Here is a 16,881-nt window from a genome sequence, read left to right as displayed (position 1 = left end):
TAAAACCCCACTATAAGATCAGCAAAAAGTTTTAAGTAAAACCTTCAGGGACTCTGAAAGTTAATGTACTCAACCCTTCGAAGAGTATGAGAAAAACCTTTGATTATAAATGGTTCAAATTGTGTTTACTATAGTTAGTGAGGGGAGAGTTGGCTTTTTAAGAAACTATCAAAGATGTTTTAGCAGAAAGAGAAATTAGAAAGCCTCAGAAATCAAAGGCCTTCAGCTTTTCTAGACAGATGCTGGACATGTGAGTAGAAAGAAGGAATGTCCTGCTGTTTTTAGAAGTTGAAATGTAATGCTTCTGTATTTATTTTTTGTAGGGTGCGAAGGGCAATCTATCTTCAAGTAGTTTTTCATTCAGTTGGGTGGAACTCATCATACCTCTTGCTTCTCCACTATTCTCTGGGGAAAGGGAAGGAAAAAATTCCCACAAAAACCAACACAGCAACAGGGAGTCAAGTCGAGTGCCCTACACTAAGAGAAAGGTCATCCACGCAAGAAGGAAGCTTTTCCAGGCAATCACCTGCCTACTCAATCACTTCTCTTTCCACCTTCTCTTCTTTTTTCTTAAAGCTACCTACTAACTAGAGTAATCAGAGTAAGTTATTAACAAGGGTAACAAGTTTCGTGCCAAGATCTGACACTTCAAAACATCAAAGCAAATAAAACTGCCAGAGAAAAGCTTTAGCTACCAAAGCAGAGGCAGATACTATGGTATTGTAAACTACAGTGTAAATAAGCCTATAGCACCATATGTGAGGAAACTGCAGACTTTTTTTTTAAGATGAAAAAGAAAAAGGTAAAATTACATTGGGATTGATAACAATTCATTTAAATACATGGACAGCTACTTCTCCATTCTATGCCTATGACAGATATTCTAACTGACTGTGGAGTGAGGACATGGCCTGCGGATCCCTCTGAAAGTGCAACCATTGGCAGTGGATCCAAGTTGGCACTCAAGAAGAAATCTATTTTCATCCCCAAGTCTAGTATAAGTGGATATTTACAATTTTTTGAAAATATTTCTAAGATCATAATTTATGTTTAGCTAATTTATATATTGCTTTAATAAAGAATCTCATTTTTTAAAAGAAAGAAAGCATAACTGAACATAGAATCATGAGAACCTATCTATCAGGCATCCACACGTGAAAAAGAAACTAAGAAACCTTCAGTTGGTAGGAGTTACTAGATTTGAAGGCATGGGGAAAAAAAAAAATTTCCCTGCATAGTTTTGTCAGACAAATCCAACCTCAGAAAGTGACAGTAAATTCAGAAAGATTGAAGCTATAAACAGACACCACCATGACCACTTACTCAGCATTTACTATCTGCCAAGCACTGTTCTAAGTCCTTTACGTGTACTATTTAACTCACTTAATCTTCACAGCAACCCTATAAGGTAGGTAGCATTACTGTTCCCATTTACAGATGAGGAAACTAAGATTCCTAGATGTTAAGGACCTCGTGTAAGGTCACAGTAGTGGCAGAAGTAGGCCATAAACCTAGGGAGTCTAGCTCTGGAGTTCGTGCTCTTAGCTCACAGGAAACTGCCTCAGTGCTATGATCTGTATTAATCCGACAATTAGTGAGTATCCACTATGTGTACATGCCACGCCCTCAAGCAATTTAAAATAGAAAAAGATCAAAATGTAAACAATCAACTTCAACACAAATGCATTAGGAAAGAGGTGCTGTTACAGAGGTTCAAGTGTGCTAGCATATAAAGAAGGAACCATTAATTCTGCCCGGGGCAAGAATCAGGCCTGCTTCCCAGAGAGAGAGGCAGGAGAGCAGAGCCTGGAAAGATGAAGACAGGAAGCGGTTAGTCTTCCTCCCTGGGAGGCTGGTCAGGTGGTAATGCTAGGTCAAGTGAACACAGCAGCTTCTTAGGCCACTCCAGCTCTACGTAGTGATGACTGGAGACTTGAAGAAGAAATGACAATTTAGTCAATGACTATGTGACTAGTGAGAAGTGGGTGGATATGGAAAATCTCATACGAGTTGCCATGACTATTCTCTGTTGCTTGGATTCATTCACCATCCACTCTCACCAGTTGTACTAATTAAATCTTCAGAGCTCTTCCAGGATCTCTATTGCCTTCTTTGCTTCTGAAAGTCAAATCAGACCTTACTGCCCTGAAAAGGTAGGATTCAGAGTCAACATTTACTAAATGAGTAGTATGTGCCCAGCAATGGGCTGCCTGCTTTCATATGTATGACCACTGAATCCTTTCAACAACCCTGAGGGGGGTATTACTACTACCCTCTTTTTACAGAAGAGGACAGAGAGACTCAGAAGGATTAAGTAAATTGCCCAAGGCGACATGGCTAGGGAGGATTAAGTTACACAGGTAGAAATTGAACAAAACCATCCTGCCTTGAAGTCTGGTGCTCTCTCCTTCAGCCCTGCTGTCCTTTTTCTTGGGAAAAGACAGCAGAAGCAGGGCTGTCTGAATCATCTAGCTGGGAGAACACAGAGATATCGAGATAGCAGAAGAGAACAAATGTGAACTTTCACAAGGTCTATACTAGCCCCTAACTACCTAGTCTAACCTCACACGACACTTGCTCACCAGTGACCACACTTTCAGCTTGCAGAAGCCATAGGAAATTCTGAGTTCTTGTTCTCACTGACTCGGCCCATAGTAGGTGCTCCAATTTCTTTAACGAAATCCACACAGATGCCTGCCAATGTGAGTGCCATTTAGGGCTTTTGCAAGTATATTAAGATGTCAGTGACCTGAATATTATCTGTTAGTGTTTTTTAGTAGAGATTTGATTCATAAGAGTCATATAAAAAAGCTATCAGTCTTATAATCTAAAGAACATACCATTTGTTTCACAAATTGATCACACTACTAAAATAATAAACAAGATACCCTGCCAATGTTCTCAATGCAATGGCTAAAAAGAAACATCACCTCTCTAGATCTATTTATACACATGTATCTAAAATTACACTGGTGGACTACATCAGCACCCAACATTACTGAGACCTTAAATAGATTATACTTAGCTCTGTCCTGTTCTAGACCTGCCAATGTCAAAATCAGAGCTCTCTCAAAGAGAAATATGGAAACAAAGAATTTTTTTAGTGCTAATCTGTACTCACAAATATTTTCTAAACAGACTTAATCAGACTCTATTACATAGTCTCAAAATGAAAAGAACTCTAATGATGCAAAATCATCAAAGAATAAATACTGTCTTAGAGAACTGTCTATTCACTGGTTCTGAATCTGCTTGTGTATCAATCATTTGGGGAACCTTAAAAAAATAGACATTCCACGGTCCCATGTTAGATCTTTTGAATCAGAATGTCTGGAGGTGGTGCCCAAGAACTTGAATTTTTAACAAATTCTCTGAGTGATTTCTAACACAACTAGTCCATGGATCAGAATTTGGGAATCACTAACAATCTGAATCCTCTGGCTAGTCCAAAACATGTGCTCAATGTGTTGAAGCAAGAGGCAGGAGAGGAAGGTAAGAACCAGTAGGGAGACCATGGCTGGTTTGACGTCACAACAATTTTTAAAGTATTGCAAATTAAACTGTTGTTACTCTATATATTACATAGTTTATATAGTCTCCATAACATCAAGGTTCTTCATTCTAGTTATAGTTCAACATGAACAACAGAAAACGAACTCACACATAATTACATGGAGAACATAGTTCAAAAAGCAGTTAATTGTATTTACATTTAAAAACCAGAGAAAAACCACATAAATAAAACATACCAATCTTTACTCGTATTTCCTGCCAATGGAAGTTCCTTTCATCTATTTCTAACAGTTTTTAATATTCTCTGAGCCACAATAAAATTTTATGTGATGGAGATTAGACAGGCTATGCTATTTGAAAGTTTGGCTGCAGAGTCTGTATTTCATGCCACTTCATTACATTTTGTTAAGGATTTCCCTCTTCACCAAAAGGGATTAGTTTTCTTCTCACTTCTTTGAATACTCTTCTTAGGTTGTTAGTGTGAACTAGGTTAATCTCTCTCTTTTTTAACATATAAAAGATGAACAGACAAAATGTTCGATTTATTTTATTTTTTAAATGGAACACTAAATTTAGTCTTAGAATTCTCTGTTTGGTAAGTTTCCAGTTACAAGGTCTTGGCTTCCCTTGAGCACAGTTTGAAACAAAATAATGCAGTTTGTTCCTACGGCTGGAACATGCAGAGTGGAGTGCGCAGGCAAAGAGGCCCTGGCTCTAGTCCAGTATTTCAAACCTTCTTAAACTGCCACTCTCATCTAGGCTTCAAGAGCTGCAGATAAGCAAACAGGATTAGTTACTTCTAGCCCAGAAGAGCTAGGAAAGCTTTACACACATCATTTAGATACCCAACCCACTACACAGGCCAGGGTAGTCACGGCCAGGTGGAGTTCATCAGGAAAGAAGTAAAGATGAAGCTAAATCTGAAAAACTCCCTAGTCCACAAATTGGCCCTTCTTAGGTCACAAGACCAGGTGGTGATAAGATAGTGGATGCTGTCAGTGGAAGTGGATGGGACAGGACTGGAGCAAGGCTGGGAAGTTACCCATCCCTTCACGCCAACACTGAAGTGTCTACTAAGGGTCAGACCTGAGGGCGTGGGGGGTGGGGTGGGGTGGGGTGGGGTGGGGTGGGTGGGGGAGAGACAGAAGTATCACCCACCACTCTCCAGGCCACCAATGTCCAAGACCTGCCCAAAGCCCACATTCTCTGGGACTAACAGGAAGACACTGACAGGGAGAAGATATTAGGTGTTTTGTTTTTGTTTTTTCCTTCTCTACATGACGTACTATCAGAAAAGTAGTAATTCTTTTCACAGTTATGGGTACCACACAAATAATTAGGTGTGGAGGCTTAATTAATTAGGTAACAGTCTTGCCACTAAACTGTGCTTCCTTCCTATGAACTTGTTTTAAAAGGCATCTGCTGAATAAAACAAATACACATTCCTTTGTCAAGTAAATATGCTTTTGTCATCATTTAACTGGATATTCTTAGTTTTCACAACTTCTTGCAGCACCCCTATGTCATAGAGGGAGCGATTAGGGCCAAGACACACAGGGACTGAAAGGAACTGCAGTACACAAAACCTGAAGCCACAGTGAGATGGGGGAGACATGCCCCAGGGACGCACCAAGGCTGGGCTCACAGCAGAGAAGCGGCACAGGTGGGGCTGGGAGAGTCTAACAACATGCAGACAGAGTGGACTGAATCTGAATGGTGCTCATGGAAATGGGGCTTTGGCCAATAGGGTCAGTATGCCAGTTAGAAATTCACATATTGGCCTTCTGCTTCCCTGGTGCCAGGCACATAGAAAATGCTCACTAAATCTGAAGTGAAAAGCTTAGGTGTGCATTCCAAGGCAATATCCAGACTGAAATTCTTTCTGTGATTTCAGATCCATGGTCAACAGAATCATACCAAAAATATTTCTCTGCGTACAAGTGTCAGAGGGCACTCATGACAAACGAGCTACCAAGGGGGCAGTGTGAGACGGTAAGAAGGGGGGTGGCTTGGAGCCAAGAGAAGGGGGTTTTAAACCCATCTCCGCTGCTCTTCTTAGACAAGGCACTTCAACTTTCCAAGTGCCAATATTCTCATCTGAAAAAGGAAAATAAAACCAACTAGTTCTTAGGGTTCCTGCAAGAACAAATGAGAAAAAAAAAAAAAAAGATTAGCATAGTAACTGGCATATAGTAGGTGGCTCAAAAAGGTTAACTTAAGAGAATTTTTAAAGGGTGTGGGGGATAATTGGGGACCTGCCATATAAAATATAGAGCAAATCTAAAGAAGGGTGTCCTACATGCTTAATCTACGGATACTGTCAATACGCCTTTGGTAGTCTTGGAGCTATTTACAGGCTACATAAGAAGCTTCCCTAAATACTACACAATCAGGATATTCCTTTTACCCAAACCAGCCTTACCAGCTCTACCAGCCACATTATCCACCAGCTTTGACTCAGAGTATCTTTTTGGCTGTTTATGAGAACTTTCAGATTCCCTCAAGTGTGACAGATATTCTTAACAATGTGTCTCTGGTTCTTGTGACAGTTCCCACACAAGGATTCTGATGTTCGTTTGAGAGGTGGCATCTGATAAACATAACCTGGTCCCCACAGCAAGCACTTTGAAGGGGCTAAGAGTCATTTGTACGTGTAATTATTGGTTGTTTCTCCCTTTCCTGAAGCTGAAGGCCCCCTTCCCCTGACACTGCATCATAATGACCCACCTGCATATCTGTCTCTTCTATGACTAGGACATGACCTTGGGCACGTTAACCCATCTCTCTGAGTGGATGGGCCAGTCCGTAAAATGGGATAATATTGCTCTTCTAGGATTTCTGTTGCAATTAGATGATATTATCGCTATAAAGGTCTTATTTTAGACCTACTTGCTATCCACAAGAGTTATCAAAAAAGCAATGTGAGTTAAACTCAGATATGAAATCTGTAAGAAAAATAGGGCCTTTGTGTTAGAAGAAATCTCACTGAAGTATTTACATTAGAGAACAAGATGTAGTTAAGCCTTCCCTATTTATCATTTATAAAGGAAAACGATCAATATACATTAACTGCACAAAAAGAACAAAAACTTAACATTTTTCTTACACAGAATATGACAACATTATTGACCGAGAAAGCCTGAAATGAATATTACCTGACTCTGGACTAAACATGGCTGTGTTTGTCTCTATTGACGCACAGTCATTTTTATGGAAGACGGCACTCTGGGGTGTTCAACAGCTTTTATCTTTCAGATTCTTGATGGCTCTGAGAAGCATTAAGCCTACATCTTATCAAACAAAATTGAGAAAAATCTGGTTTGTCAAGGTATGACAGGCCACATCTGGATCTGTCAAGAGAGGGTCATCAGAAACTTCAGGCTAAAGTAGCCTTTGCATTCTCCTTCATCGAGAAGATAATAAAAAGCCACTATTAAGGAAGTAAAAGACAACAATTAGAAAACTTTTTAATTCTGAAATTGAAGGGGTCCAGAGGCTTGGATAAAACTGATGTCTGCTCAGCTACTTATCCCCAGAGAAACTGCACATAACTGATCAGGATGCTGCTGATCCCATGTGAGGTATAAGGAGACCCCTCCCCTTCCCTGAAGAGATTTCTACTATTAATTAGTAAAACTCAGAACTCAGTTAAGAATCAACAGTTTGTTAAAAAAATTTTTTTTGAGTCAAAGTAATGTGTTTATAGTCTGAAAAACAAAACAAAAACTGCTAAAATCTTATACTACTGGCAAATAGCAGTCCATCTCATGATACTCCTTACCCTTAAATCAAAGTAATCCCATTCAACACAATATTTATCTCCTTATTTCTAAATAACTATTTCTTGATTAAAAATTTTAAACATTAGGGCTTCCCTGGTGGCCCAGTGGTTAAGAATCTGCCTGCCAATGCAGGGGACACGGGTTCAGGCCCTGGTCCGGGAAGATCCCACATGCCGCAGAGCAACTAAGCCTGTGTGCCACGACTACTGAAGCCCGCGCACCTAGAGCCCGTGGCTCTGCAACAAGAGAAACCATGGCAATGAGAAGTCCGCGCACCGCAACAAAGAGTAGCCCCCGCTTGCCGCAACTAGACAAAGCCGCGGGCAGCAATTGAACACCCAATGCAGCCAAAAATAAATAAAATAAATAAATTTATTAAAAAATTTTTTAAAACATTAACATTTGACTTCCCATTACAGATGTTAATAATTTATCAAAAACATATACATACACCTTATGCCAGACTCTCTTCTAAGACTTCTGCAAGTATTAATATCAACTGATTTTATTTGACATGAGGTCATTGGTGACTGAACAAAAGCCGTTTCAGTGGAGATGGGGGCTAAATCCTAACACAAGACAGAGGAAGAATGAGAGGAGAGGAATTAGACAGGAAACAGAAATAACTCTCTTGAGGAATTTTATTCTAAAAGGAAGAAAACAAATGGGATAAAAGGAATGTGGTTAAGGATGTTTTGTTTTGAAGTTTGGGAGACACTATACCGTGTTAGCAAGTGCCTAAGAATGTACCAGTAGAGAAGAAAAAATAATGATGCAGGAGAGAGGAGCTCAGTGCTGGAGGAATTTCCGTAAGGTAACAGGAAGGACGCTGAAGTGTCACTTTCTCTATGAGGCACTCCTTGGTCATCGATCTAAACTGCAATCCCTGCCACCTCACCAGTCCCTATCCACTCTCCTCCTCTGCTTTACTGTACTCCTTGTACTTAGAACTAGCTACTGTACCATATATTTAATTCACCTCATTTACTGAAGATCTACCCTACTAGAATGTAAGCTTCATATGAGGACAGGGATTTTTGCCTATTTTGTTCACTGTTGTATCACCAGTACCTATGAAAGTACCACAAAAAATATTTCTTGAATGAAGTCAGGTGGACAAGTGGAGTGGCTGGCCTAGAAAGGATGGACAGTTCATCCACAACAGAGAAGGTGAGTGGAGGACTAGTGACGACAGGAGGTTGACAGGCGTGGTAGGGGCTGGTGCCACTCTCTCCTGAGCGCTTCCATTAGATAAGGATAGAATTTCAGGTTAGAAATAATTTTCCCTTAGAAGTTTAGACACTGCTTCACTATCTTCTGGTTTCTACAATTGCCATTGCAAAATCTTGTGCAAGTTTGATTCTTAAACTTTGTACGAGAACTACTTTGTCTCTATCCCTGTACTGTAAAATTTCATGATAAAAGGGCTTGGTATCTTCTTTTTTAACTTTTCAAGAATTCTAAAAACTATATACATATAAAAGTATGTAGATCATATAAGTGACATTTAAAGGAGAAAAACTTAAGATGCCAAAACCCAGCACCTAGTTCAGGGTTGGCCAACTACAGCCCGAAGGCTAAGTCTGGTGTGCCTCCTATTTTTGTAAATAAAGCTTCTTGGAACACAGTCACACTCACTAGTTTACTGATTGTAAACTACAAGGTCAGAGTCCAGTAGCTGCAGTAATGACTGTGTTTACTATTGGACCCTTTACAGGAAGGTTTGCTGATCCCTAACCTAGCTCAAGACAGAAAATAATACTTCTGATGTCTCACGTATGCCTCTTCCCAACTATACTCCTTTCACTCTCTTTGAGGAAACTACTACCTAAATTTTGTGTTAATCATTTCCCCCCTGCGTAGTTTGTATGTACCCCTAAATAATATACCATTTAGTTTTTCTTACTTGAATTTTATATTAATGAAATCATACTGTATATTCTTCTGTAGCTTCTTTCTTTTACTCAGAATTCTGTATTAGAGACCCCACCATGCTGATAGTGTAGTTCATCTTCACTTACACAGTATTCTACTGTATGACTATGTAACAATTTATGAGTTCTCTGTTGATGGTCATGTGGGCTCTTTCCAGGTTTAAAAAACAAAACCCAAAACAACAATGCTGCTATGAACATGCTTGCACATGTATCCCACTATACATGACCAAAAAGAGCGTGTAGGTATGGGTATGTCCACACACAGACACACACACACACACACAATTCCACCCAGGAGTGGAACTGCTGAGTGTTGGGCATATGCAAATAGTTCTGTGCCACACACTCTTCAAAGAGTAGTACATGAAATTCTCCAATACATCTGCAATATAACACTTGGCTTTATCAGACATCTAATTTTTGCAAACCTAGTGTTTTAATTACTGTAGTTTTAATTTGCTTTTCTGTGATTACTAATGTGGCTGAGCATCTTTCCATATATTTATTAGCCATTTATGTTTCTTCTGTGAAATGCCTATTTGTGCTTTTTGCCAATGTTTCTATTGATAGATTTGTCTTCTGCTTTTTTTTTTTTTTTTTTTTACTGTAGTAGTTCTTTACATATTTCAGATATTAATCCTCTGTCAGTTTTACATATAGCAAATACCTCATCTCAGCTTGTGCCTTGTCTTTCCATTCTCTGAATGGTATTTTTTAATGAACAAAATTCACAATTTTAATCCTTTCCTTTATACGATGCATATTTTGGATTATTTAACTGAATCCATTTCTACTCCAAGATCACAGAGATTATTCTATTTTGTCTTCTCAAGTTTTAAAATTTTGCCTTTGACATTTAAGTCCTTGATCCATTTGGAATTCAGTTTTGCAAGTTGTATAAGATATAAATTATCTCCCTTTTCTTCCCCATGTGGATAATCAATTATTGAAAAGTCCATCCGTTCCCCCAGATTTTACAACGCCACCTCTGTTGTATATGAAGAACCCATACACATGGTCCGTTTTTGCAATCTCTATTCCGTTCCATCAGTCTATTTGTGTATCCCTATGCCGTTACTAGCATCTTAGTTACTAGAGGTCTATAAAAAGTCTTGATGTCTGGTAAAGCAAGCTTTATCACCCATTCTTTTTCTTTAAGTATATCTTGGCTCTCCCTTTGGCTTTCCATATTAATTTTAGAATCAGGTTGCCAAGTACTATGTAAAATCCTACTGGGATTTTGAATGGAATTGTATGCAATCTATAATATACATCATTTATACCTTTAATATAATGAGTCTTCCTATTCATGAATATGGTCATGCTTTTTCTCTATTGAAAATTCATATTGAACATTTGAATTTTCCCTTTCAATATGTTAATGTGGTGAGCTATAGTAACAGATTTTCTAGTATTATCAGTCTTACATTTCTGGAATAAAGTCAACTCAGTTATTATGAATTATATTTTTTATGTATTTGCTACTGTTTTGTTTAAGATTTCTACAGCTATGTTACTGAGTGAGATTGGCTGATAACTTTTCTTTCTTATAGTGTCTCTTCATGTAGTTGAATGTCAAAATTATACAAGTGTCATAAGAAAAGCTCAGGGGGTGTTCCTTCTTTTTTCTAAACTCTTAAGGAGTTTGTCTAAGATTGAAATTACCTGTTCCTGGAGATAGCTGATAAAACATACCTGTAAAACCATCCGGGCTGAGTGTTTTGGAAAAAAAAAATTTATATATTGATTCAATTTCGATAAATTAAATGACCTATTCAATTTTTATATTTCTTCTTAATTCAATTTTGGTAAATTATATTTTTCTGCTCATTTCACCTTAGTTTTTGAATGTTGGCATAACATTGATAACATCATTTTCTTAATATCTAAGATTTCTGCTGCATCTGCTTTTTGCGCTTGTTGATTTACTCCTTTATTTCATTTTAGTTTTGGGAAGGAGCAGAAATAACTTTGTGTGTTTAATCCCCTACATTTATCTAAACAAAATCACACAGAAGATACATTCTTCCTCATCTATAATACGGAGAAATAACAGAACCTACTACAAACTGTTGTAGTGACAATTAAATTTGTTAATAGATGAAGAGGGCTTAGCACAGTGCCTGGCACGTATTAAAGGCTCAAAAACATCATGGGAATTCAATTCCACTGTTATGATATCCTATTTTTGTTCTACTTAATTTTAATTCTTCAAAGCAACAGTAACTGGATATGGACTAGACTCTTTCAAATGTACTCTTAATCTATCCAGCCTCATAAAGAGGCAATGATAAATCTGGTTGGCAATATTCTCATGCTGAACCTCAGTCTGGGTGTTCAGGCCCTGAGATTACGAACTACACTTACGAGTTTAAAACCAAATGCAAAACAAAGCAAGAGGTCTATTATGGGCTGTTTTTCCCTTGAGGGCAAGGGCCATGCTTTTATCACCTACTATGCGTTGTAAGCCTAGCACCTAGCAGGCAATTAAAAAATTGTGCATTCTTGACAAGCAAACAATACCAAAAAAATAAAATAATAAAATTACAATGAAAACCATAAAGAAAACTCTAATGGTCTCAGTAAGTTTGCATTATTAGGTGCCTTGAATTCATAGGTAAACACATAGGTAAATCATAGGCCTATGATTCTATCCATAGGAACTTCAATAGGGAAACTCCCACCATAAGAAGGTCTTTCTACCCTCTCAAACAGTCAACTTCTCCTAGTCAATATCTTTATGTAAGTTCTACCTCAAAAAGAAAAAAAAAAAATTCTGCAAACAGATATTGAACTTTAGTTAATAACAAACATACGCAATTATTGGGGGGAAGCATAGTGATGTCTGTGATTTACTTTGAAATGCATCAAAAAATAAGATGGCTTGATGGATGGTATGAGAGATGGATAGATGGATAAAGATGTGCCAAAGCAAGCACAGAAATATGTTAATGGCAGAATCTAGATGGAACTACGTGGATGTTCACTGCAAACTGATTTCAATTTTCTGTGTTTGAGGATTTTCATAATAGATACTGGGAAAAATATAAACTCCTATACTTAGCAAGTTAAAAAAACATAAAAAGAATATGAAAAATATTTATATTATATAGTAAAAGTTTTTACAATATAAAAAGAGCTCATCCCAATTTATTTTTTTAAAATCAAGAGCCCTATAAGATAAATGAGAAAGGACATTAACAAAATGCAAATAGGGGGAAAAAAAAAAACGCATGGAAAATGTTCAGTTACCTCTAACCAAAGAAATTAAAAATAAAGCAAACCTGCAATACCATTTTATGCCTATTTTATTAGGTAAATTAAAGCACATGTCCACGAGCACACACACAATTCTGGCAAGGCTGCAGTGCAAATGGTACACTCGTGCACAGCTAGCAGCATCCACTATAAAAAAGCATAGCCTCTTTGGGAAGCAATTTGGCATCCATAAGTCATAGCACTTATTCAGTCCTTTGACCCAGTGGTCCCAATGCTTAGAATACAAACTGTGTCAGTCAAATGCAGCCAAAAGATGTTCACTGCAGTGTTACCTACTAAAGGATTAAACTACGAACTACCTAAATGGCCATGAAGAGAAAAAAGATTTAGCAAGCGATGACACATCAGTATAATGGAATATGATACAGACATATAAAAATGACAATAATGGAAGAATGTGGAAATATGTAAAGTGTTCATAACACACGATCAAATGGGAAACTATTTATAATTGATTGTGAAACTACAAGAATAAATGAAATGTGCATTGACACTGTGAAGGAACATGAATAATTAATGAAAATGACATGTTACTACCTGAGGGGATCGTGGCTGATTTCTTTTTCTAAACTTTTCTTTAATCTTTCCGATACATCTTTCAATTAAAATAAAATTCAAAAGCCCGCCTCGACTGTCTACTCACAGTGCTGAGTTTGCTGCAGATGATGAGGATCCGACGCTCGCAGAGCATGCTTGCGTACAGATGCAGCATGTTGTTTACATCCACAGCCACAAAATACTCTGTCAGATTTCTCTAGGAGAAAGAAGAAGGGAGGTTTGGGGCTTACTTTGTTTGTTCTTATTACAAACGGTATCTAACAGAAGCACGAGAAACAGAAAATAATCAGAAACTATACTCCCCTCTTCCCCAGTCCTATGCTTTCTCCCTGGGAGACCAAGTCTCACTCACATGTAAATCATGAAATGTAAAGTTGGAAGAGACCTTAGAGATGAAGGAGTCTGAGCAATCACACCTCTGGGTGGTGATTACAGTTTGCAACGTGAAGTCACATGCAGCACTGTGCTTGCTCTTCACGTCAGCTCTGAAAGGTGAGCAGGACAAGAAGTCTGCAATCTTAAAAATGAGGAAACCAAGGCAAGAGAGAGATGCCAAGATCAAAAAACTAATGAGCAATGAAGATGAGACCGCAGCTCATATCCTCTGACCCTGGGTCTTAGAACTTTCCCAATGCACTGTGCCATACGTCTAAGCAAAAGAAAGTACCCAGGGACCAAAATGCTTCTGGCACAGAGCCTGTTTCTGTCCAACAGGCCCCACCTGCAAAGGCCAGGCATGCTCCTTTCCTGTCATCACTGCTGGGGTCCCCTCCTCCACAGTTTACATTCTCTAAAATGCCTCGGCTGGAAGTAAAGCAATTTCCAAGATCTACAATTTCCAGGTATTTCACTCAAAAGGGGGAAAAAAACCATCGAAGACAAGCAGTAGCAAGTTGTGACAAAGCAGTGTTTTAAATTAGCTTTTGTGTGTAGCCTGGGCTTCATTCCTTTTATTAGTACTGTAGATTGGTACTCTTCAGATTTCAGAAAAAGTGTAACGTGTTTCATTTCTGCAACCTTTTTTATACCCACCTGACTTTAATAATACACATGAATATGCTAATTTCTTCAATGTTACAGGTTTTCAATGCCATACAATATAATCCTCTGAAAATGAAGGGGGTTGGAGAGGGAAGGAACGCTATTGCCAGGGGTTGCAGTTTATAATGATGAAAGATCCATAACCCATAAATTCAAGTAAACCAGGTGGATTTTATATGCAAAATAGCATAAAGTGCTTTTCGACAATATTATGGGTTGGGAATAAGAACGGGCACTTATGATTTATTATTGTTTGATTTGAGTACCAGGTTAACTATCGACCTTTATAAATAAAGCATGAGTGAATTAACAGGTCTGCATACTGACTACCTACCAAGTCCCAGGCACTGGACCAGGTACTCTTAAATGTGTAATTTTAAGCAATCTTCACAAAAATCCAATGAGGTATTATTCTTTCCAACATATAGGTAAACTAAGTCTGGGAGAGATTCAGTAACTGGTACAGTCAGATTTTGGACACAGATGCAACACCATAGTCCTATACTTTCCCTTACATTACATTCTCCCTCTTAAATACTTTTAAATATCTACAATATATGAGGTTTTACATATATTATTTCACTCATCTTGAAGCCACTTGAAGCCACTTGAAGATGATAACAAACATTATCATCTCTATATACAGATAAGAAAACAGAGGCACAGAGAAGTAACTTGACCAAGGTCATATAGTAAGCGGATAAGGCATTGTTCAGTCTTGGGTGGGTTTGTCTTTAAACCTGTGTTTTTGTTTTTCTTTTTTTAACCACCACTAAAAATAGGAGATAAAACCTGTATTTGGAAAGAACATGCAGGATCAAAGTATGGCAAAAGAAAAAGTGTTTCTGTTAAAAATTGTTATTCCATTTATTGAGTAATCCTTGTGGGCCAAAAAATAGGTACTTTACCTGCGTTCTCTCTAATCTTCTCAACAACCCTGAGGAAGGCATTATCATCTCCATTTTATAGATGGGAAAACTGAGGCTCAGGAAGGTTAAACAGTCTTCCAAAGGTCACTCAGCTGGAAAGGGCCAAGTTTCAAAACCAGGTTTCCTGAACCCCAAACTCTTGCTCTAACCGCCACACAAACTCGAAAAACAAAACTGAGCAAACAAGAAAGGCAGTATAAATTAGTCAACAAGTGTACCTCTGGCCCAGTGGACTGAGGAGTGCTGAGCTAATGAAGTCAGGGTGGGGTTTGTTCTGAAGACAGTGACACGGCAGAGTTATTCTCGCAAACAAAAATACAAGGCCCTCAGCTGAGCATTTCAGTAAAATGCTTAACTGCTGATGAATTACATGAATTTTTCTTTTAGGAGAGGATGGAAGTAAAAAGAAAATAGAAATGAGGAGCTTAAAGAAGGCCAGAAAGCCCATTAGCACTTTTGACAGATCCAAAGATAACTCTGAAGCCACCAAAACGTGGCCTCAAGAGTCTGCCAAGAAGCTTCACGCTGGGTAGAAATATGTTACACAGCTTGCCGTCCAAATAGGGAGACACAGCGTCAGAGACAAATCCTGCGCCTTATTTTGGTGGGAGAAAAAAAAAATCACAAGGATACTTCTGTGGATGGGGAAGGGAACATTTCTGAAATAAAAACACCACTTGGTTGAGGCATAACCCCCAGGCCAACCAGGCTCTGAAGGATTCAGGTGCTTGGTCCAAAAACTCTACACAGGTATGTTAAAAATATGTAACATTTAACCAAATTCTCTCTAAACTGTCATGTACTTTTTTTGGTATTTCTCATCCCATCTGTGCTGATTACCAAGATATTTGTGTCTAAACAGAAGCTGTCTTTCTTATCTGCTTCCTCCCTGCCTCTTTCCTTCTGGGACGCCACCCGCCTAGGCAGTGGGAGTGGGTGGGAAAGGACTGGGAACCTCGATCAGCCATAGGAACACCTGTGGGGCAGAACGGACCTTGAGAACACCTGGAGGAGCCCTTGCAACTCCCACCAAGCCTTATCTCAGAAGAAAACCCCTCAGAGAGAGGGGCCTCCTTCCCCCTGCCTTTAAGAATCCGGTGGCTTAAGCTACAACCACCCTCAATTTCTCAGACCTGCCATGCTTTTCACACTCCCAGGCCTTTAGTTCCTCTGTTTCCTCTGCCTAGAAGCCTCTTCTCTTCCTTGAGGACACCCATTTACTTTTCATGACTCAGCTCAAATGTCACCTTCTCCGGAAAGGCTTCCTCAACTCCTCATTTGTCAAGCTGCCCTTTGTGCTTCCATGACAATTTGTCTCTATCTTATAATCACTCAGTTACAAGTATGTTTTTGCCACCAGACTGAGATCCCTTTGGGTAAAATGATGTATCCCATCATCTTAGCAGTTTGATGAAAGAGAGAATCAATGAGTGGAGAAAGCAACTGACTGAAGAGTACTGCTCATTAGCTCAGGCGTGAGCAGGGTGGTATAAGAGAAACACGAGGGCCTCGAAGGGGGACAACGTGGTATGTTAGGAAGAATGGACCACTTGACTTCAGAAAACCTGGGTCTGAGTTGGATGAAGCGATCAATTACTTAGTAATGATGAAGGGCTCACAGGAAAAGAAGTGACATTGGAGACTCACAAAGTCAGGTAAGGTAGCTGGAGGAGGGGGAGCTTTTAAAGGTATCAGTGGCTACATTCAGTTTTGTTTGTTTGTTTGTTTATGTATTTGGTTGTGTTGGGTCTTAGTTGCAGCAAGCGGGCTCCTTAGTTGCAGCATTCGAACTCTCAGTTGTGGCATGCATACGGGATCTAGTTCCAGGACCAGAGATCGAAC

General features: G+C 38.8%; 1 protein-coding gene across 9 annotated transcripts in view; it reads right to left on the bottom strand.

Moving 5' to 3' along the window:
* Nucleotides 1-16,881, bottom strand: part of DENND1A (DENN domain containing 1A) — a 547,848-nt gene that overhangs the window by 227,195 nt on the left and 303,772 nt on the right. For all 9 annotated transcript variants that reach the window (XM_028493529.2, XM_028493534.2, XM_028493531.2 and 6 more), the window contains one exon: nt 13,155-13,265. In XM_028493529.2, the coding sequence (XP_028349330.1) occupies nt 13,155-13,265 (111 nt within the window). The remainder of the gene's footprint in view (nt 1-13,154; nt 13,266-16,881) is intronic.

The sequence above is a fragment of the Physeter macrocephalus genome, chromosome 9, assembly GCF_002837175.3.
Source record: "Physeter macrocephalus isolate SW-GA chromosome 9, ASM283717v5, whole genome shotgun sequence".
Taxonomy (NCBI): Eukaryota; Metazoa; Chordata; class Mammalia; order Artiodactyla; family Physeteridae; genus Physeter; species Physeter macrocephalus.
Note: the sequence above shows the minus strand (reverse complement) of the source record. Positions and strands in the feature narration are given on the sequence as shown.